This window comes from Osmerus mordax, chromosome 8 (genome assembly GCF_038355195.1).
Source record: "Osmerus mordax isolate fOsmMor3 chromosome 8, fOsmMor3.pri, whole genome shotgun sequence".
In the NCBI taxonomy this organism is placed as follows: domain Eukaryota; kingdom Metazoa; phylum Chordata; class Actinopteri; order Osmeriformes; family Osmeridae; genus Osmerus; species Osmerus mordax.
This window is the reverse complement of record NC_090057.1, coordinates 11,963,330-11,984,366: the sequence shown is the minus strand read 5'-3', so window position 1 is coordinate 11,984,366 and position 21,037 is coordinate 11,963,330. Positions and strand designations below refer to the sequence as shown.

Here is a 21,037-nt window from a genome sequence, read left to right as displayed (position 1 = left end):
GCTAACTCCGCCTTCCTCTCTCAGAACAACCTGCTTGACCCCAACCAATCGGGCTTCAAGACTGGCCACTTCACAGAGACTGCCCTCCTGTCAGTCACCACTGCCCTCCAGTCTGCCAGAGTGGCTTCAAGGTCATCCGTCATCATTCTGCTGGACCTTTCTGCAGCGTTTGATACGGTTAACCACCAGATCCTGCTCTCCAGACTTTCTGAGATGGGCATCACTGGCACTGCACTCCAGTGGATCTCATCCTACCTGTCGGGAAGATCCTACCAGGTCTCCTGGGGAGGCAAACTGTCAGGCCCTCGCCAGCTCTCCACTGTTGTCCCACAGGGCTCCGTCCTTGGACCCCTTCTCTTCTCTCTGTACACCACCTCACTTGGACCAATCATCACCTCCCATGGCTTCTCCTACCACTGCTACACTGACGACACACAGCTGTACCTGTCGTTTCCCCAACCGATCCGGGGATCTCAGCTAGGATTGAGGCCTGCCTCACAGTCATCTTCGCCTGGATGACCAAGCACCACCTCCAGCTGAACCTCGCCAAAACAGAACTCCTCATCATCCCGTCCAAACCCTCCATCTCCCACGATCTCTTAATCACCCTGGGATCTGCGACGGTGACCCCTTCATCCTCTGCCAGGAACCTTGGGGTTACCATGGATGACGAGCTCTCCCTCACAGCCCACATTGCTGCAGTCTCCCGGTCGTGTAGATTCACCCTCTACAACATCCGGAAGATCAGGAGATACCTGTCTGAGCACTCCACCCAGCTGCTAGTCCAAGCACTTGTCCTCTCCAAGTTGGACTACTGCAACTCGCTGCTCGCCGGTCTCCCAGCATGCGCAACCCGCCCTCTCCGGAGGATTCAGAACGCAGCGGCCCGCCTGGTCTACAATCTACCCAGACGCTCCCATGTTACCAGGCTCCTCATCTCTCTCCACTGGCTACCCATCACGGCCCGCATCAGATTCAAGACCCTGGTAATGACCTTCCGAGCAGTGAACGGGACTGCACCCGACTACATCAAGTCTCTCCTGCAGCCTTACACCCCCACCCGCCACCTACGGTCTTCTTCAGACAACCGCCTGGTGGTCCCACCGCTCAAGAGCGCCCGGTCCCAACACAAGCTCTTCTCCTGTCTGGCCCCCCAGTGGTGGAACCAACTCCCCACCTCCATCAGAGACACTGACTGTCTCCCCACCTTCAAGAAAAGGCTCAAGGCGCACTTGTTCCAGGAGTACAACGGTACTTAAGAATGGTTTGCTGGAACCCATGTTATTTTCCTCAAGTATCACAATGACTTGCTTAGAGTCTTGCTGCTCTTGTTGGTTAGTGGTAACTGATTTAAATTGTTGAAATATTTTTTACTGTTGCTTGCTTTCCTACAGGTACACTTGCACTTATAGCGATTCATGTTGTTTAATTGTAACTTGTTTAACTACATGCTCTTGTGGTTCTTCCCTTTGGCACTTATTTTGGTTGTTCACAATATGTGCTTCATGTTTTGGCTACCCGCAATGTTTTTGGGGCTATCTTGTTGTTATTATCAGTGACCTATGCACTTTGTGAAGCACTCTCTTGGAAGTCGCTTTGGATAAAAGCGTCTGCTAAATGAATAAATGTAAATGTAAATGTAACTCAACACTAAGGTGCATGAAATAAATATTAAATGATGTGGTCATGGTGGCCTCATTCAGAAACAAAATAACAAGGTGATACACATGGGAAGGCCAAAATATACTACTTTTATTCATGCTTGTTGAAAATGAAAGGATTAGGATAATTTAGAATACATTTTACATCACGTTTGTTTGTAATTGACTAGGAATCCTGTGCATACCCAATCCATTACATTTTAATGTCTGTCCTTCATGGGGAACAAACATTCAATCGCAATACTATATACTTATACCTTTAAGTTAGTGCATTTTGGTAAGTAATCAAGACTAACCAAGCAAAATATACAACGAACCAACCAAAAAAGATCTGAAATAATTCTGGATGTTAAATTGTTCATGGCAAAATTACATCACTAGTTCTATTACGATACTGTATAGCCAGCCTGTTATGGGGTAGATCTGTATTTTGGGGTTACAATCCCTTTTCCACACACAGAGAAGTCCTCAAGACAAGGACAAAGTGGGTTTAAATCAAATGTGATTCAACATCTGTGGTCAGTGGAGCATAAAACAGACTGCACTGGAATCTTTTCTGCTTCTGGACGTCCCAACTTTAACTTGCTGGCACCAACACTCTTCCAGCTAAGAAACCGACAAAGATAGTTATGAATACAGATATATACATAATAAAATGTATAGTTCATGTGTATATCATAATTTTTTTCTTTTTAATTGAAATTCCTTTTAGAGGTTTATGTTTAAATGCTCTTGCTCTTGTTACTGTCGGAGTTGCCAAACTAAATGTTGTTGACCTTATTACCATATATATATATATATATATATACAATTAGAGTACAACATAAAATACAACTATTTTGTGAAGACACTAGGGCAAACAAATGATTATTTAAAATAAGAAATATTGAATAAAATATGTTGTGATCCTCACCAGTAGATTTGAGTTTGTACTTAATCAGTCCTGCAGCCACACATACTATTCCAAGCAGCTGACCACAAATCCCAACTATTATTTTATTTGTCTCTGATTCAGGCAAGGGGTCTGCAATAACAAAATAATAATTAATAATGTATAGCATTAATTAATTTGACTATATGTGAATAATATATAGCATTTAATTTATGATATGTAGAACACTAACCACTAATGACAGTAAATATCACAGCTAATGGAATATTTTAGTTTGTCAGTTTATAGTCATATGAAGTGGCACACATGTCTGCACAGAATTTATGATTTGCAAGTAGTATATCTCAGTGACAATAGAAAAATAGATAGATAGATAATAATTGTAAGATCAGTATTAGTATAACAATACTGCACAATAGACCTTTTGGAATTCACTTTCAATCCTAGTCACACGCAATTATCATGAGATTCAAAATGACTAATTACACAAATGGAATACACAGCAAATGCCTGAGCAACGTATAACTAAGCTCATTAGATTCTCTCACACTCTTACCCCAGTCATAAAGCTTGGGCCTAGCAAGGCTAGCGTGCTCCACCATACAAGTGATTCGCTCTCCAGGTTTGGGCACGTATTCCAGGTAGGTGTGTAACTGGTAGGTCCAATCCAGATTGGACAACTCTTCTGTGGAGGTGACATCTGAGGTCCAATGCTGTCCGTCCTTGAGCCATGTCACTTTGATTTGTTTGGGGTAAAAGTCGTAAGCACTGCACACCAGCATGTTAGGATGTCCAGAGCTGAAAGGCTTCACTGACCACAGCTGGACGTCGGGCTCGGCTGGAGATTCAATGTGTTTCAAAATATGAAACCTAAACATCAATAACAATCTTTCCACTTGAATGTTTTATTCAGTTTAGCATGTCACCATGAATGCAGAATAAAGGAAACAAATCACCTGTATTCATCCTTATTGTGTCCCAGACTGCAGCAGCGTTAGATTTGCATAATAGATCTTTATCGCTCTCTCTCATCAGAATATCATAAGTGCCCGTCCATTTAGCAGCCACAAGTACTGCTTTGGGGGTATAACCTGTGTACTTTTTTTGTGTACTGTTATACATCAGCAGCAACTTGCCATTGAAATGGTACTCAAGTATGTACTCCATATCCTTTGCGTCTCTTGACGGTATTTGACACCGAGCATTTGTGAGAGAGAAATATCCGTTCGAGGAGCGCGCTTAGAAATAGGACATAAAGAATAGTTGTTATTTGAGTAATGTAATTACACGCAACTGTGAAATACCAGAATTTGTAGTGTAAAATGTTTTAAGTCTTGTAGTGTGAACATTTGTAAGTCTTGTAGTGTGAACATTTCTAAGTCTTTAACCAATCTTCTAAGTACAAAAATGGGACTGGAACTCAGCCAAGTTTGATGCAAAGTGTTTTTTGGACTTCAGGGTGACAACAATTCCAACAAACGAGCATGGTCCCGGGATCAGACTGGCCTGTTTCTCCGGGCATTTCACTTATATATTTTCTCCCTATTATAGTGTGTTATTTTGCTATTGGTACTTACAATTGGTCACAGATTCTACGCTTCATCATCCAATTGGTCCCTTGTTCTGGGGGATTCTGATTACAAACGCTATATTGCGTTGGCACCTTTGACTTTATGTAAATTTGGACATGTACAGGCCCCTGTTGGGTGTCCACACACAGGCCTTGTCTTTGATCGTAGTCTTGATTAAGACTAGGGGGCTCACGCTTGTTTTTTCACGCTGACCTTAGTACGAAAGCTCCAGACAAGACTCTAGGAGCTCCAGACACGCTTCTAGGAGTTGGGCCATAAATGTACGTCATGAACTATGACTAGGCCTCTGCATTCTTACTAGTGGTCTTTTCTCACATCCTCCTCTGACACCAATGTCTCACGCTTAGGCTCACTAACTTCTATCGTTCATAACCAGTCAACAGCTTAACATATGGTTTCCAATGCTGCAGAATATAATATAAGGGTTGATTGAGAGATTCATTTTCAATCAGATATTTCCATAATCGTAACCCATCTTCAACATTTCAACAGTGTCATGTCTATTTCCACGTCAAATTACACGGTGTTTGGTGTAAGTAATACGTAAACAAGAATACTACAATTTAATTGCTATAAAGTAACAGTGGCATGTCTTTTATTGTTATACCAAGACAGGCAAAACATCTTTAATCCTGTATTTTTGTATTTATAAATACACAAGAGAGCTTGTATAAGTGTAGGAAGTACTGTAACCTGAGACTAAATCTGTCATATGAATACATCCTATCAGTGTTTTCTAGAGAGTACCAAATCCTACATAAAGCACATGAGAAACTACTAACAGTTAGGGTTATTACCTTTTTTGACAGGACTGACTTTCCACTTTAACTTAGTAAGCATAAAAAAAAACAAGAATTAAATTACCTTTATCTCAAGAGCACAAATAAAAAAATACTGACCATGTCCGAACAGTGAGAGGAAGATGAACAGGAGCAGCAGGCGTTTAGAAGAAAGGTTAGACATGTTTCCACCTCTAAGGTTAAGTTGGTGTCTGTTAACAACAAGGAAACTGATGACTTCATACTGAGAATGAAGAAGTACAAAGAAACACGCATGCAGAGGTAAAAAGGGCAGCACGTTTACAGGAGAGAGTATGCCTTGTCAGTAAATGAATCCATCTTGGTGAGCATCTTGTGTTACACTTCGAGTAGAAATAGTTACAATGTCTTTACAGTCACACACTACTTTACTATTTTATCACATCATAAATGTACATTCTGAAAATGAAGTCTGCACAATGGCTAGTGACTACTAGGAGAAAACAAGTGGTATAAACATTGTTTATGGGGGAAGTTTGTAGAGGAAGTCTATACAGGAAATGATCTTTCGGTACATACTGCAGTGTAACAATAAAGCTATTGCATAGTTATATTAAAGGGACATACAGATAATAATGTAACAGTACAAGAGTCATCTGTTATTATATATAATGGTACTGTGTAACTTAAAGCAGCAATTGTATTGCTAATATAACTGTCCGGAAGAGAAATAAGTTAGAGGGTCTAATAATTGAATGTAAAATATACTTTGACTTGTTTTTTGTTCCTCTTCAAGCACCCTGATTTGACTGTGGTTGTTTTACAAGGAGGAATGTTTTTTTTTACTTGCCACTTCCTGTAGCAGCTGACAGTAAGAACCTAACCAGTTGTCTTCTCAAAAAATGTTGTAACCCTCGTGACTCTCTGTAGCTGTTGCCATCCTCTATTATCTGTGGAAGCCATGATAGGTATGAGGAAAGGTAGTTGTTTTTCAACTGTCAAATAAGGGCAACTAATAACAGGATATCTTTATTTTTGTTTTTATTGTCACCAAGCATATGATTTTAACATAAAATAACTTGATAGCAGTGAAAAACATTTGCATCCGCCTCACTATTTTGAGAGTGCAGAAAGAGCTATTGCATAGTTATCTAAGTTCCACAGAATGTACCTTTACTATATTAAAGGGACATACAGATAATAATGTAACAGTACAAGAGTCATCTGTTATTCTATATAATGTTACTGTGTAATTTAAAGCAGAAATTGTATTGCTAACATACCTGTCCAGAAGAGAAATAAGTCACAGGGTCTAATAATTGAATATAAAATATACTTTGACTTGTTTTTTGTTCCTCTTCAAGCACCCTGATTTGACTGTGGTTGTTTTACAAGGAGGAATGTTTTTTTTTACTTGCCACTTCCTGTAGCAGCTGACAGTAAGAACCTAACCAGTTGTCTTCTCAAAAAATGTTGTAACCCTCGTGACTCTCTGTAGCTGTTGCCATCCTCTATTATCTGTGGAAGCCATGATAGGTATGAGGAAAGGTAGTTGTTTTTCAACTGTCAAATAAGGGCAACTAATAACAGGATATCTTTATTTATGTTTTTATTGTCACCAAGCATATGATGTTAACATAAAATAACTTGATAGCAGTGAAAAACATTTGCATCCGCCTCACTATTTTGAGAGTGCAGAAAGAGCTATTGCATAGTTATCTAAGTTCCACAGAATGTACCTTTACTATATTAAAGGGACATACAGATAATAATGTAACAGTACAAGAGTCATCTGTTATTATATATAATGGTACTGTGTAACTTAAAGCAGCAATTGTATTGCTAATATAACTGTCCGGAAGAGAAATAAGTTAGAGGGTCTAATAATTGAATGTAAAATATACTTTTACTCGTTTGTTGTTCTTCTTCAAGCACCCTGATTTGACTGTGGTTGTTTTACAAGGAGGAATGTTCCGGTTGCCACTCCTAAAAGCCCCAGAGTCAGACCCACTCCACAGAACACAGCTGGACCTGCACTGGACTCATTCACCTCCACCTCTGGGGGAACAGCAGGACAGAGAGGTCACTTACCAACTTTGTACATGAGTTGTGTATCATGTTCAGTCATCAAATGTCCGATTTGGATTTTATTACTCTGTGAATAAAATCGACTTTAAATAAACATCATTTGATTCTTTATAATCTTACCCCAGAATCGGGTTCGGGGGCTCTCCAAGGCTGGGTGCTCCACAGTGCAGGCATAGACGTCTCCATCCTGAGGGGTAAAAGTAAGGGTGGAAACCTGGAAGAATGTTCCATCTTTGTTGGGGTGATAACGACCCAATGACCCCTCTGTCAGTTCGACGTTATTCTTGGTCCACTTCACGTTGATGGATGGAGGGAAGAAATCATTCACAAAGCAAATTAAGGTGTTTTCTGACTCCAGCTCAATTTTTTCTTTGGGGTAAATGGTGCTTCCAGGTGCTTCCATGACAAACAGAAACCGGAAACAAAAGTTGAAAAGTAGATTTACATATGTTCCCTCATCACAAAGCTGAAATCTATACACCACCAAACCCAGATGACAACAGACAACAGTTTCCCTCACCTTTGAGGTTTGTTGGGAAGGAGGCAGTCCAGTGTCTCTCCTGGATTAAGTTGGTATGGCAATACATTCTGCTCAGTTCACTATATTGGTAAACTAATTGTCTAAACTTAGCATATTTAAAATTTGTGAAGTGAGGGACTGTCCACATTGCCTCCTTTTTTTTGAAGTCTACATAGAACACCTCATCCCCATCTACCTCCATAACAACCTGAAAATCACCTGAATCAAAGCATCCAAACATGTATTGAATTTCAGGACCTAAAATAACAAAAAACAAAGATAATCTCTTAACCATTTCTGAATGCAAATGCTTGTCCAATCTAGAAATATTTAGGTGCATTTATTTAAAGTTATTTAATTAATATTACTGTTGGTATTTGTATTATTTTACAGTTTCTGGTATTTCATTGTTGTTTGATCAAGAACATGAATTAATACCACTGCTGTCATTGACTAATGAGGCTATCATAATAAAAGTTAGAAAAACAACTTCATCCAGTGCTTACCTATTGCCGAGGTGTATACTGCCACACTGAGAAAAATATATTTAATAAAGTAGTTCATACTTTATCTCAAGAATAGGAACTTCAGATAGAAACTCAGTCTAAGAGGGAAGCAATGGAAATAAAGGATGACTGAAACTAACAGGGTAGTTTTGTCTCTACTGTCAAATGTGTTGTTATTGTTAAAGGTACAGTGTCAGAAAGATCTTGTGGAATTTTATAATGGAAACTATACCGAAACCGCCTGAAAATAATTGTAGCTTTTGTATGGCTCCATTGATATACAGTATAATTATGAATATGCAATGCTTTTTTGTGTAACATATATTTGTCTTGTGTTTATAACTTATGATGCAAATGAAGATGACAGGCGTTATTTCAAATCACATATATGTCACAGCACATTGGGTGTGTCAAACTTGAGGAAGTTGAACGGTAACCAACCACTAAACTGCCAATAAGACTTGCTCGTCAAGTTGTATAGCCCTTGGGAGGGTAAGCTGGGTTCTGTGTTTCAACACCCATTGGCACTTTTCTTGATATATGACTATGTTTAGCCTGTGTTCTGCTCCTCTGTTTCACCAACCGTCTCTGGAGCAGGGGATCCCTCACTGAACTGCTCCTCCCAAGGTTTCTCCCATTTTTTCTGAAATTAGTTCTCCAGGGAGTTTTTCCTTGCCTTCCTTGAGGGTTTAGGTTGGTTGAGGGGCAGTTCTATGTGCGTGTGTGAAGCCCTCTGTAACATTGCTTGTAAAAAGGAGTATACAAATACAATTTGATTGGATTTGAATGCCATGGAAGCCATTAAAACTATGTATTTCACTGAATGCCATTGAATAAAACTATCCCTCAGTAATATGCAATATTATACCACCAAGTACTCAGTTGCCTACTTACCATTCTCAAAGTTGAAAGGTATTATGGTAGTCCCTACTTTTCTTGCTGTGATGTCATTTCCTTCTCAGACAGCAGCATCCTATAAAAAGCAGGTGCTGTTGCGGAGTAGCTTGTATGTTGACCAGCGGTACACGTCCACTGATGCAGAGGGACTAGGCTCTACAAAAATAACGAAGGACGACCAAGTTCGATACATTATGCATCCATAATCCATCGGTTTCAGCAAAAAGTGATAATATTCCGCATCGCAGTGTTTTAGTATCATATCGCAAATTGCGTATTATTTGCAAAGATGATTGCAAGAGGATGCTTCATTTTTACAATTTTGGCTACTTGCGGTAAGATATTTTTTGTTCACTGTGAATATGATTGCCGAGATAGTGAGCTGAATGTAGTTTTATTAAAAGTTCTATGACAAGTGCTCACTGGAAGGTTGTACATGTGTGTGTGTGTGTTTGTGTGTGTGCGCGCGCGCGCGTGTGTGTCTGTGTGAGTCCGTTAGCTGCGACGGTGTTTTTTTTTTGTTCAGCACCAAGGACAGCGTTTTGCTGTTTGGGTGCGTTATGTTGCTCGCCTGCATGTGTTCCGTCAGTGCTTTTAGTTGTGATGATCCTCGTTCAGTAACAATGAGGACTTAAATATTCGGCATTGGAAAATGCAACTAAACGCTTTAAATGAAAGGTACTGGCAATTTAAAGAAAGAAAAAACTAAATTGAAAGGACCAAACTACAGCAGAAATGCAGTATACCGTATTCATTGATAAACGCAAGAATTTAAATGTATCCACATTCTCTTATTTCCCACGCAGTTGTGTCATGGCCAGTGCCTGAAAGTCGCTTGGAGAATGAAGACGTCAAGGTAAAGAATTATTTCACATAAAAGTACTGTGTTCTTGATTTTGAGGAAGAGTAGGCGTGCCGCAGGTAGGTGGGGATCCAACCTTCAGGCTCATTTTAAGACTTGCATGAACCCAAAGAGTATTTTTTGATTATTGTATACAGTAGGACTAAGGTGTAGCCTACTGTAGCCTATAGCTGAAAATTAATTGCGACTTATCTCTTTCCACATAAGGCTTCTTCAACATCAATTTTTCCTTCGTTGGTCAGTGTAATTTTCACTAATGTTTGAATTGAACTAAAAGTCAATGACATCACAATAACAACACTACTGTTTGTAGAGTGAGTTCTATGAAATGTACCATGAATAAAGAAATAGAGTTTTCTTAATTGCAACAAACTTAGGCCAATAGAATAGCTCATGCAAGTGACATAACTTATTACTTACAATATCCCAACTTACACTATATGCACAACGTGCATCTATCACGTAACTCCACTACACTATGCAAAGTACATAATTTACTCTAACCACGTGAGACATAACATACAGACTTTGTGTAAATTATGTATATTTATTATATTTACCTTAATAACATAATTTACACTCATAAAATGACTTAAATAAAAATGTTTAAGTAATAAACCGACAGCTGTGGACTTTCCTTTCGATTTTCCTATGCTGGGTCACTTTCTAAACAATAAAATACAAAACTGATAGAAAAATATCAAAGATATCGAATCAAATTTAGGATATAGGCCCACATTATGAATACAATACTCAATAACATTCAGATCATCAATCAGGGACCATGGAAAACCATTCCTGAAGTTAGCAAGGGCAGAAACAATGTCTGCACCTATGTCTGTTTTTCCATTTCCCAACACTGCTATCAGCCCCCTTTTCTCCTGAAGTGTAAGCTGAAGTAAAACTATATCCTGAGCACTTTGGTATTAAATGTCTTATGCTGCCTGTCAGGAGAAAACTCAATGTGACTTTGTCAAAAAATCAATTTTGCCACTCTTGAATGGTAGACTGCGATGGAGATCAATGACCTCAACATTGGTGGGCTAGATATGTTTCCCATCGTGAAAAACAAAACCCAGCTTGTGCAGGCATGTGTACGTGCAAGTCACACAGAGAGAGAGAGAGGGCAGAGGGGTGACACTTTGAAAGGACATGGAGGCATTAAAGGGAGGGATGGGAAATTGATTGAAGACAGGGATGCTTTGAAAGAGCCCTTGAAGATGGTGTGACTTTAATGCATATTCAAAAAGTAGAACAAGTAAAACAAATCCACTGATATCTGATCCACTGAGTCGCTGCACTAATATCTATTCAATTAGATTAAACTTTATTGTCATTGGGCATATTATGAGTACAGAGTTAATCAAATGCAGTACACATTTAACCAGAAGTGCAAATGGCAATAGCTTTGTGCAAATAGTAATAGGTCAACAATGCAACAGTGCAGTGTTACGACATCTGGGGATTAATATGGCAACAGATACTGTACATGATAAACAGTTAGAATTCTGAATGTAGAAGCACCAACCTTCCTACCTTTGCTGACTACTGTGTTTGCTCCTGCTGTGGATAAACAGCCTGCAACAATAACAGCCGCAGAAACAGTCTTGGGGCTGTTTGACTGGATGTGCATGTGGTTTTGTGTCCCCTGCATTAAGAGCAGCCTGTCCATTGGCTACATGCCCTCTGTATTCACTGCTATATTCTCCTCCAGTATATTCGGTTTATTGACGGCTATATGCTTGTCCTTTGGGCTGTGTTGTTTTGGTTTTCCCCCCAGGTGATGAAGTGCATTGTGGAGGCGTTGGCTGATGTGCTATCGAGGCCACAGAATTTACCGGTTCGCCAAGAATGTGTGGACACACTGAGGAGAGGTAAGCTACTTACTCAGGTGGACTGCATCTAATACTTATAACCCATTTAGGATCAGTATATCCTGTTTCTATGAGATTGGAATAAGAACCGAGTAGAAGTCTCAACTGTAATCAGTTTTTTTTATATTATACAGTTTTAGTACTTAAAGACAGGACATTGCCCTGTCTTTGCAATGTATGCAAAGGAAGATAAATGGCCAGCCTATCACTGCTTTGGGAAATCATTCAATAACTCATTATCTTGACCCTGTCCTTGTTTCATTTATGTATTTGCATTTGTAAGAGGACGATAATGGATTATCTATAGTTCAATTTACTCAAGTGCTATCTTAAAAGGTGCATGAATGTTCCCCATTTCTGAATGTTAACATACCTTAAATCGCCACTTAAAGGCAAGTCAATTCACCTTCCTGTCAGAACAATGCTGGTGCATTCAACTGAATCAGCCAGTCACAAATACGACCTGTCTTAATGGAACCAATATTTGCTTTCATTTGCTTTCATGAATACACGCACATCCCATTCTATACCAAAAGCAATTATTAGTTTCAATGCAAGTGTGTGTGTGTGTATGTGTAACAGGACACCTAGCAGAGCAGTCTAGCCTGGTCACTTGGCCATGGCTATTCAATTGCAGGCCCATTGTATTACCTTGAAGCTGTCCTTGTTGAGCAAAATCAATCACCGCATTACCCATACAGCTATTGTTACCAGGATGAGGCCACGGCAGGGAAACCGAACACCTCTCACTGAAAGAATAAGAGGGAAAATTGGAGAGAAATGGAGAGAATGAGAGAGCAAGAGAAAGGGAGAGATGGTGAAAGGTAGGCTGAACAAAAGAGAAGCACGCAGTGATGAAATGAAAACTAAAAATGAAAACGGTTGGGAGGGTGATAAAAAAAGAAGACATTCCAAAGTCAGGCAGGAACACAATTAGAAAAAGATGAACAAAAGAAGAAAGGAAAGAGACATTTGAAGGCTGTGGCGTTCATCTAAAAATAAAGGTGTGGAGACATGTTCTCCTGAGTTCTCTCTGCAGACAGGGTGCTGTTTCTGGGTCAGCAGAAAGGGAAAAGCCTGGTGCTGCTGTTATTCACTGGAAACCTCTCTCTTGTCCAAATGATTAACTGTGCTTGTGCTTTGGAGGCAGTAAATTTCAGGGCAATTAACTCTCTGAGGCCAAAGGAAAGTGCTGAGTCTCATAAACAACTAATACTCAGTGACGTACTTGTATGTTCTGCTCTGGGACTTTATTTGATTTATTTTATTTACAATGGCATGCTTGTATATGTGTGTATGTGTGTGTGAGAGAGAGAGTGGTATGTGAAAAATATCTGATTTCTGTATTTGTTCATACGCAGGTGCACACACTAGTACTTCATGTGTTTTGGAATGTTTTGTGTGTGTGTGTCGCAGATGAAAGGCTTGTTTCCATCCTACGCCATCACAACTTCCTCAAAGAGCTCCAGAACATTGCCCTCCAAGGTGAGTCCCAGCCAGGTGCTGCACTGCCAGATGAATGCACCACCCAGCAATGATTTTGGAACCCATCCAGAACCGAATACTATCGTAGTCAAGGATAAACTGTTCAAATCACATTTCGAAATGACATTACAATCACAGGAGCTCTAGGTAATAGATTTGACGCGAAACATAGGAAATGAACTAAATGCTTAAATAAATCTTGTCCACATGATCAGGTCCCAATGGAAACACTGAGCAGCAGAGTGACATCACAGCTGATCATGTGACCAGGACACCGCAGCCCACAGAGGATGTTGCAGGTGAGTCTTATTACTTGCAGTAAAGGCAGTACTGCTTTTTCAATGGCACTTCTTCTCACACCAAGCAAACAATTGCACAATCCCGTGTTGTTGACAGCATCATAATCCAGTTATGTTTGGAATTTTCTTTTGACCCATCAAAATAGCAAGATAGCTCTTGTCTGACATAGTAACCTGATAGGACACAATAGACTTAGCAGCGTTTAAGATCGTCTCCATTCTTTTCAACGTTGAGATTCTCTCAGGTGTTTGTTTGCATGTGCACAAGCATAATGCATCTACTATCCAGAGTAATACAAACGACTCCTTTCCCAAGAAATGCTCTGGAACATTGTGTGAACTGCGCTAGTCAGACAGCAGTGCTGTGTCTATGTATTTAAACCATTAGGGACAGACATGAAGGTAGTCACTGAGATTCTGACAGACAGAACTGGGATATGAAACACAGTTGCTGTACCTGTTCCTGTTCCTATGGGCAACTGTTTCCCTGCCAACGTCAGTAAGAGTGGGCAGCACTGACAGGGCAGGGTTGTAGAAATAGAATAGGGTTGTCAAATAGAACTATGTGTCATAGTTGTGGTCTACATTAATGCTAAGGTGCACACTACCCAACAACCATCAATTATTATATAGGTATTTGAAAAGGTACCTTGTGGACGCAGCACTACAAATATGAAATCCAAGGTTGCATACAGACTTATGTAACAGGTTGTTCTAGATGTGTACAAGAAATCAGTTTATTTGCTAACAACGGAAAGAAGAGGTCTGGAGTACATGTGATCTATGATATATTGTATCTATGGATGCAGAGACAGGATTCATTTGCTGATTCATGATTGCTTGGAGTTATTTAGATGTCCTGAGATAAATAAATAAAAATAAGGTCAGCTACCGTTTGTATTCTGTAGGTCACAGTTACATACACAGTTCTTGCCTGTGGATACCAATCAAATGTCTAATTTGCATTTTGATTGGATGTGGCTTTACCGGAAATGCTTTGGCTTAAAGATTTACCATACATCAAGTGAGCTAAAGTCAGTATCTTTCTTAAGCTGTATTCACCAAGGAACTATAAACTGGCTTGATAATTTCTACCCCATGTAAAACCGTCAAAGGATACCCTGAAGACGCCCACTCTGACCACTGATTCCCTCTTTACAAAAGTGTTCTACAGTATGTTTCCTTTCCTGTACTCCGTTTTAGGATCCATTTGATCTAAACAGGTGTTATGTCAGAATGTACATGTTTAAATATATACTGTCACAAAGTTGTGACACCAACTTCTGAGGATGTAGCCAGCCGCCCACCTCCTGTCTTGCTTTGGAGATGAATCAAGAAAACTCAGACCCAGCATGATCGTAGGAGGTACCAAGCCTCCTCTTCTGGTGTTATGTAGCATTGTGTGCTTCTATGTTCACTGGACTGACTGTTGAGGGTGCAGTTTGTTTAGTGTACCAATTTCCTGGATGTTAGGCAAGTAAAATAGCATTTGTATATACTAATTCCAGTACATCAAGTCTGACAGGGTGGTTTGAACATATTCACGCTTCAGGTTATCATGAGAAATTGACATAAATCAAAATATTGAAAGCAGATGTTTGTTTTATTGTTTTCTTAGTTTCAAGCAAGTATTGCATCCTGTCACCATTATCCAAATGTCATTTACAGTGAATACAGTACACTGACTTAGCTAATCAATTTCTCTTTGTGAACGAATAACTCGTGGACCGTGAATCTTCTCCTTCCACCACAGATCGATCGATGCTGGAAGCGCTGGGTGGACCAGGGGAGAGGTCTATCCTTGCAGACAAAAGGACAACAGCAGGAGGTAGAGAGGAGGAAAGCACCGAGAAGAATGAAGAGTCACAGGAGGGCAACGAGATAAGGAGAGACGAAGAGGAGAGCGACGAGGATGAGAAGCCCGACAATCGCATCTCTGACTCCATGAACGAGGAGGAGAACAGGGAGGACGGGGAACTGGTTGAGAAGAAACAAGAGGATGAGGGGAAAGAGGAAGATGACGAGGCGGAGGGACTGGAGTTGAAGCGCCAGACCTCCGAGGAGGATTCAGAGGAAGATCGAAGCCAGGAAGACGATGTGAAACAGGACCACAAAGGTAAGAAAACAAGTCCTTCTTTGCTTATTAGATAGATAGATTGATAGATCAATAGATAGCCATAGGTATTCATCCCCAAGAGGAAATTGTAGAAGACTGACTGTCAGCAAGAGTGACTGTCAAAGTTCATTACTGTAACACACAATGCTATGTTACCATATGCACAGATAGCTTCTCTGGTGACTACACTGCAGCACACCTTAAAGAGTGTGGTAGTTATAATTATAAAGTGCCATAGGAATAAATGACCTGGCCGCTCATTATGTCATATCAATCCAGCTCATAAGGACTGTTCTCTGGAGTACTTGAGCAATTACAGAGATGGAAGGAAAAGAGAGGTAGAGGGAGAATGAGAGAGAGAGAGAGAGAGAGAGAGAGAGAGAGAGAGAGAGAGAGAGAGAGAGAGAGAGAGAGAGAGAGAGAGAAGAGAGGGGGGGGGGGGAAGAGAGGTAGAGGGAGAATGAGAGAGAGCTTGAAAGGGTGAGATAGAGACAAAGACAGAGTAAGAAGCACAGAGAGAGAGAGAGAGAGAGAGAGAGAGAAGAGGGGGAGAGAGAGAGAGAAAGGGAGAGGGAGAGAGAGAGCGAGAGAGAGAGAGAGAGAGAGAGAGAGAGAGAGAGAGAGAGAGAGAGAGAGAGAGAGAGAGAGAGAGAGAGAAGAGGGAGGCAGTGAGGGTAGTCTTCTACTAAAGGTTTGAAGATACAAAATAAGAATTCTGTGTTTGTGAGTGTGTGTTTGTGCCATAGAGTACAGTACCATAGCCAAATAGGGCAATACAAGAACAAATAAAGATGGCATGCAGGCTGCTGCTGCAAAAAAAGGACAGACTTGGGAGGAAAAAAAGAAAAGAAAGAGAACAATCTGAAGATTGAGACTCTAGACCACAATGCCAGATGAGTGATGTGAGAGCTTCCATCCATCTGATGAATTCCAGGGGTGGGGGGTGTGTGAAGAGGGTGGGGGGGTGGGTCAATGTAATTAAGTAATGGAAGCTGGAGTTGCGCCAACACGACTGGCATTTTGACAGCACATCTATAGATTAACAAAATGAGTGAACGGCCCTTGAATTCAACAGTAGGCATCTTTTTTTATATATATATACTTTACATATTGATATAAATGGCTTTCTTTTAAGGTGAACTTGATGTATGCCAGGTGGGTTTTGGTGGGATTATTCCATTATTGTTATTACATAGGGCCACTTCTGAATACAACCTGACTGCAAAACCTTTAAATGATGACCCTACTGTGCCATTTAACAAGTAGAGCAAGGCAGATAACCACTGACTGTCAGAATGAAAATATTTGTTAATACTTTATTTGAAGGCTGGCTATATATGGATGTAATAACTTATAAGTATTTCATAATACAGCCATAAAGGGTAGCAGCTGTAAAGGGTAGCATACGATCCACAAAGGTGATAATGGATGCTTTTATGCAGTATACAAGATTAGGGTGAAAGAAATACTGTATGGGCTTGGTATTTTATTTAGTAGAATGACAGATGTGATACCTTTGAACCCAAAAAACTTTAATAACACTGTGCTACCCAGTTGTGGGTTAGGGTCAAAGGGACCATAAATACAATTCAATTCAAGTGAAAGGATTTAGAGTGAGGGAGTGGGAGACTTTTTAAACTTTTCTTTAACCAGTTCACTCATTAAGAACTCGGTCTGAAAGAAACTGACAAAGAGTGCTTATTCTTTGTCTGCTCAGGTGCTGCATCAACTGAAAAGCAAGATGCAGCAGAGAAGAAGTCGGTGACCTCTGCAGAGGAGGAGGAGAAAAGATCCAGAATGTTCCTCGGTGACGGCACCGAGTCAGAAAAGAAGGGTGACAGGGAAGCGGAGGAGGAAGAGGAGGAGGAGAGCGCAGACGACTCGAAGCACCGGAGCAGAAAGAGTGAGCTGGCGCCAATGAAGAAAAGGCCTGAAGAAGAAGAGGGGCCTGAAGTGAGGTCGCTGGAGGTCAGAGATCCACAGGAAGTGCCCCACCACTCAAAGGAGGTGGTGGGAGAGGAGGGGGAAGAGAAAGAGCAAAGGAGCCCTGAGGTGAAGGAGCTTCAGATGATGGCACGAAGAATACCAACGGAGAAAGGAGCTGAAGAGGAAGAAGGCAGTGCGATCAGGAAGACAGAGGTAACGTCTGAATATCCCCTACGTGTCTAGAGGTTAAGTCTACATCAAAATAACAGTACTGTGCTTCATTCATTTGACAGATTTTCTTACTCGGTACATGCAATGTTTCGATGATAATGTTGCAATGCATTTTGTCCACTGGAGTCACAACCTACAGACATTTTACTTTCTACTTTGTGGTTTGGATCTAACACTCAAGTAGTAATACACAAAAACATAAGGAGAGGAGTGGCCATTTTCTTGTCTCAATATTCAACTCCCCCTGTTGTTACACTGTCACAGTTCCATTAATTAAACTCACCTTTTAAAACAACCTTCATTTAAAATGCCTTATCATGTTTTGCTCCTGGGAGTTTATACTTAGCAGAAACAGCTGGCCTCATGCAGCTCAACATTAATTAGGTCCTGTCAGAGAAGGGAAAGTGAACTTAGTTCCATTGTTTGAACGTCAATGGCAATGCGACCACACAGCAACCCCTGCTGTTCTTTTTAATTGATTCCTCCGCCATACTTTGTGCTGACTCTCTGTCTCTGTCTCTCTCTCTGCTTCTCTCACGCACACACAGAAAGAGTGTGTGTGTGTGAGAGAGAGAGAAATACAGAGCAAGAGAGAGCAAACGCTCTCAAACATTTAAGCCCAGCCACTATAAAGTTCATGAAAGGATAGAGCACACCCAGTCAAATGTTGAATTGAATTATGACCTATCCCTAACCGTTGCCCACAACTGTTTTACATTTTGCCCTTTTTTGTCTTTGCTTATACATTTCCAATGCGATATGAAGAATGAAGTCCCTTGGAGCCTATGGGCGTATTAGAGCCATCATAGCAGTATTTTGTTAATAACGTTATGGGTATGATTATTAAGACAGTCAATTTTGTGTCTCTCTTTCTCCATCTTGCCCTTTTACTCTCTCTCTCTCTCTCTCTCTCTCTCTCTCTGTCTATCTCTCTACACATATACATTTCAAAATTTAGGACCCTGAGATTGCAAGTCTGGCTGCCTTAGAATCTGAGCTGGAGAACGTCGCCCAGAAACTCCATGAGCTGAGACAAGGCTGAGGCGAGAACGAGACCCAAGCCTTCCTCTCTTCCTCTTCTCTTCCACCTCTCTTCCTCCTCTCTTCCTCCTCTCTTCCTCCTCTCTTCCACCTCTCTTCTTCCTCTCTTCCTCCTCTCTTCCACCTCTCTTCGTCCTCTCTTCCTCCTCTCTTCCACCTCTCTTCCTCCTCTCTTCCACCTCTCTTCCTCCTCTCTTCCTCCTCTCTTCCACCTCTTCTTCCTCTCTTCCTCCTCTCTTCCAACTCTCTTCGTCCTCTCTTCCTCCTCTCTTCCACCTCTCTTCCTCCTCTCTTCCACCTCTCTTCCTCCTCTCTTCCACCTCTCTTCCTCCTCTCTTCCTCCTCTCAACCAGTTCTATTGCGAAAGCGCCCGGTGTGTATTTGACATGAGATTCAATCTCCCTCTCCCTCTTCCTTTTCGTCTGGAGAGATAGCCTTCTCCTGCTCCAGATATCTTGTGAAATACTCGCCTCCCTCACACATACTTGAGCGCCGCAGACACATTCATGTGCACCCACCCACCCACCGACCCACTCACACACTGTAAGGCTCTAATGGACCTCCATTGCTTGGCTGCAGAAGGACCTCATTCACTTCTTTTCCCTCCCTTGCTGTCTTTCCGCTGTAGCTCGATTACTGCGTCGGACCTGCTTTCCAACTGATTTTTGTTAGCGCTGCGATGACTCATTAGATAAAGGATAGCAGTTGCAATTATTACTGTCACTTGTCGCTAAAACGATAGGTCTTATGTATGTGGAAATGATTTCTAGGATGTTGATTTATTTGATTTATCATGGCTTGATAAAGCAAAAGCCAATGCAATAACAAACATTTTATTAGGTAAATTATGAACTTGACAATAAGCTAAATCTGTATGGACTTTATCTAAGAAAACTAATAAATTGGATAGTCATCTGGAGATGTCTGAACATGTCTGGCTGTTTATTGTCTGACTTGGTGGAGAATATATTTAGTCCACACTTTACATTCAGATTCACTGGACTGTGTGAAATGAGGATAGGCCTACTGTTACTAACCTACTTTAATAGTATAGTATTAGACATGTGGTGTTAGTTTATTCATAAATCAATGCACTGTTGCTATGGTAAACCATGTTGAACATACATTTCTAAACATCTTCCAGAAACAATATAGAATCGATGAACATGAAATATGCCCAGTAGATCAACAATAAGACTTTAGTCTGCAGTATTGTATCAATGCATTACTGTCTGTTCATAGTGCTGTCTGTTTATCCCTGGTTTACCACAGAGAAGCTTACAGCTTGAGAGATACTAGTAACAAAATCATCAAATGGAACGACACATGGAATGAGAGATATTGATTCTAACACAGAGGGCGTCATCTGCAACTGTTTGTCTTAGTGGGTGAGATTCCGGGAACACGATTCATCATTCTAAAACACGGTGTGTTTGACTTGGGTTCAACAAGTCGGAACATGCTTAGCCCTGAACCTCTGATTCTCACAACTCACAGATTTGATCCGTTTGATTTGAGTCGTAATTCTGAAGAACATGTTGGGTGTACAAGGATCGATAGAAACCCTGACAGATGGGTTTGTGTGACATTTCCAGAGGAGCGCACCACTGCACTGCATGCCACTAATCAAATTTAGTGCTGTATCACAGCAGCTTGTGCTACACCCCTCCTCCTCATGTAAAGGTTGCCTATTCAGCATAGAAGAGGTCAATGCCATCATTTCAAGTTCTTTGCCCTCCATCCATTCTAAATTTCAGCTACTCAGCTCAGGTTAAATGGCACCCTGGGCAAGCGTGAAGCACTGTCAAGATTGGAGTGCGGCTATCCACCAATGCTGCTCACGCCTAAATAGCAAGGATTTTGTTTTGTGGCACAAAAAAAAGGTCAGTGTTCTTTTCTGCTTTGCACGTCAAGTGCTAGGAGTACCTTCTCATCTGTTGTTAGCGTGCCAAGACCAAAGAACAGAACCGCGCAGAACAGAGCGGTTACCTTGCGATGTACTATACAATGTAAATAGATTGAAGCGATGGGACTGCTCAGTTTCAACTAGCTCCAGAATAGGCTGGCTGTGACATCTGCACTGAGCATAGAAGGCACTGACAAAGCATAGGTAGCTTAGTGAATTACTGATGGGCTTTGAGGGGAATAAATGACAGCTAAACACCTTAAACTAAGGTTGTAACCCACTAACCACCCACAATCTCAGGAGCTCATGGCTGGGTCGTGTCAACTGAGTGCAGAATCTGATGCTTTTCTGGGTTTGTGTAGTTACCATATTGGACACAAAAT

General features: G+C 40.9%; 3 protein-coding genes across 5 annotated transcripts; 1 reads left to right on the top strand and 2 right to left on the bottom strand.

Annotated features, from left to right (window-relative positions):
- Positions 1-1,730: 1,730 nt before the first annotated feature.
- Positions 1,731-5,369, bottom strand: LOC136947274 (rano class II histocompatibility antigen, A beta chain-like). Its single transcript, XM_067241230.1, has 6 exons — positions 5,229-5,369; positions 5,045-5,136; positions 3,510-3,791; positions 3,110-3,391; positions 2,575-2,685; positions 1,731-2,267 (listed from the first exon to the last, which is right to left on the bottom strand). The coding sequence occupies exons 1-6, from the start codon at positions 5,273-5,275 to the stop codon at positions 2,239-2,241; spliced, it is 843 nt and encodes a 280-aa protein (XP_067097331.1). The 5' UTR covers positions 5,276-5,369; the 3' UTR covers positions 1,731-2,238.
- Positions 5,370-5,466: 97 nt separating this feature from the next.
- Positions 5,467-8,137, bottom strand: LOC136947275 (H-2 class II histocompatibility antigen, A-U alpha chain-like). Of its 3 annotated transcripts, XR_010877006.1 has the most exons (6): positions 8,018-8,131; positions 7,512-7,769; positions 7,112-7,387; positions 6,808-6,961; positions 6,187-6,421; positions 5,467-5,853 (listed from the first exon to the last, which is right to left on the bottom strand). XR_010877006.1 is itself a non-coding variant. In XM_067241234.1 (5 exons), exons 1-4 carry the CDS (start codon positions 8,073-8,075, stop codon positions 6,831-6,833), a joined length of 723 nt encoding a protein of 240 aa, XP_067097335.1. In that variant the 5' UTR covers positions 8,076-8,131; the 3' UTR covers positions 5,991-6,421; positions 6,808-6,830. The 3 variants fall into 3 exon arrangements, 2 of the variants coding, with proteins under 2 accessions (XP_067097335.1, XP_067097334.1); XM_067241234.1 differs by lacking the exon at positions 5,467-5,853 and having other exon boundaries at positions 5,991-6,421; XM_067241233.1 differs by lacking the exons at positions 5,467-5,853; positions 6,187-6,421 and having other exon boundaries at positions 6,465-6,961; positions 8,018-8,137.
- Positions 8,138-9,047: 910 nt separating this feature from the next.
- Positions 9,048-19,662, top strand: chga (chromogranin A). The gene is made up of 8 exons (XM_067241229.1): positions 9,048-9,249; positions 9,721-9,770; positions 11,557-11,650; positions 13,067-13,135; positions 13,351-13,434; positions 15,188-15,550; positions 17,268-17,689; positions 18,666-19,662. Exons 1-8 carry the CDS (start codon positions 9,204-9,206, stop codon positions 18,747-18,749), a joined length of 1,212 nt encoding a protein of 403 aa, XP_067097330.1. The 5' UTR covers positions 9,048-9,203; the 3' UTR covers positions 18,750-19,662.
- Positions 19,663-21,037: the final 1,375 nt, after the last annotated feature.

What these genes read in the sequence shown, in the direction of transcription:
- LOC136947275 (XM_067241233.1), bottom strand. Translation starts at nt 8,075, where the DNA reads ATGAACTACTTTATTAAATATATTTTTCTCAGTGTGGCAGTATACACC. An exon ending in AGTATACACCTCGGCAATAG is followed by an intron (nt 7,770 to 8,017) that starts GTAAGCACTGGA and finishes TTGTTATTTTAG; the next exon opens with GTCCTGAAATTCAATACATG. An exon ending in CCCCCGAACCCGATTCTGGG is followed by an intron (nt 6,962 to 7,111) that starts GTAAGATTATAA and finishes CTGTTCCCCCAG; the next exon opens with AGGTGGAGGTGAATGAGTCC.
- LOC136947274 (XM_067241230.1), bottom strand. Translation starts at nt 5,275, where the DNA reads ATGCTCACCAAGATGGATTCATTTACTGACAAGGCATACTCTCTCCT. An exon ending in CACAATAAGGATGAATACAG is followed by an intron (nt 3,392 to 3,509) that starts GTGATTTGTTTC and finishes TTGAATCTCCAG; the next exon opens with CCGAGCCCGACGTCCAGCTG. An exon ending in GCCCAAGCTTTATGACTGGG is followed by an intron (nt 2,686 to 3,109) that starts GTAAGAGTGTGA and finishes TTGTTATTGCAG; the next exon opens with ACCCCTTGCCTGAATCAGAG.
- chga (XM_067241229.1), top strand. Translation starts at nt 9,204, where the DNA reads ATGATTGCAAGAGGATGCTTCATTTTTACAATTTTGGCTACTTGCG. An exon ending in TACAATTTTGGCTACTTGCG is followed by an intron (nt 9,250 to 9,720) that starts GTAAGATATTTT and finishes TTTCCCACGCAG; the next exon opens with TTGTGTCATGGCCAGTGCCT. An exon ending in GCCCACAGAGGATGTTGCAG is followed by an intron (nt 13,435 to 15,187) that starts GTGAGTCTTATT and finishes CTTCCACCACAG; the next exon opens with ATCGATCGATGCTGGAAGCG.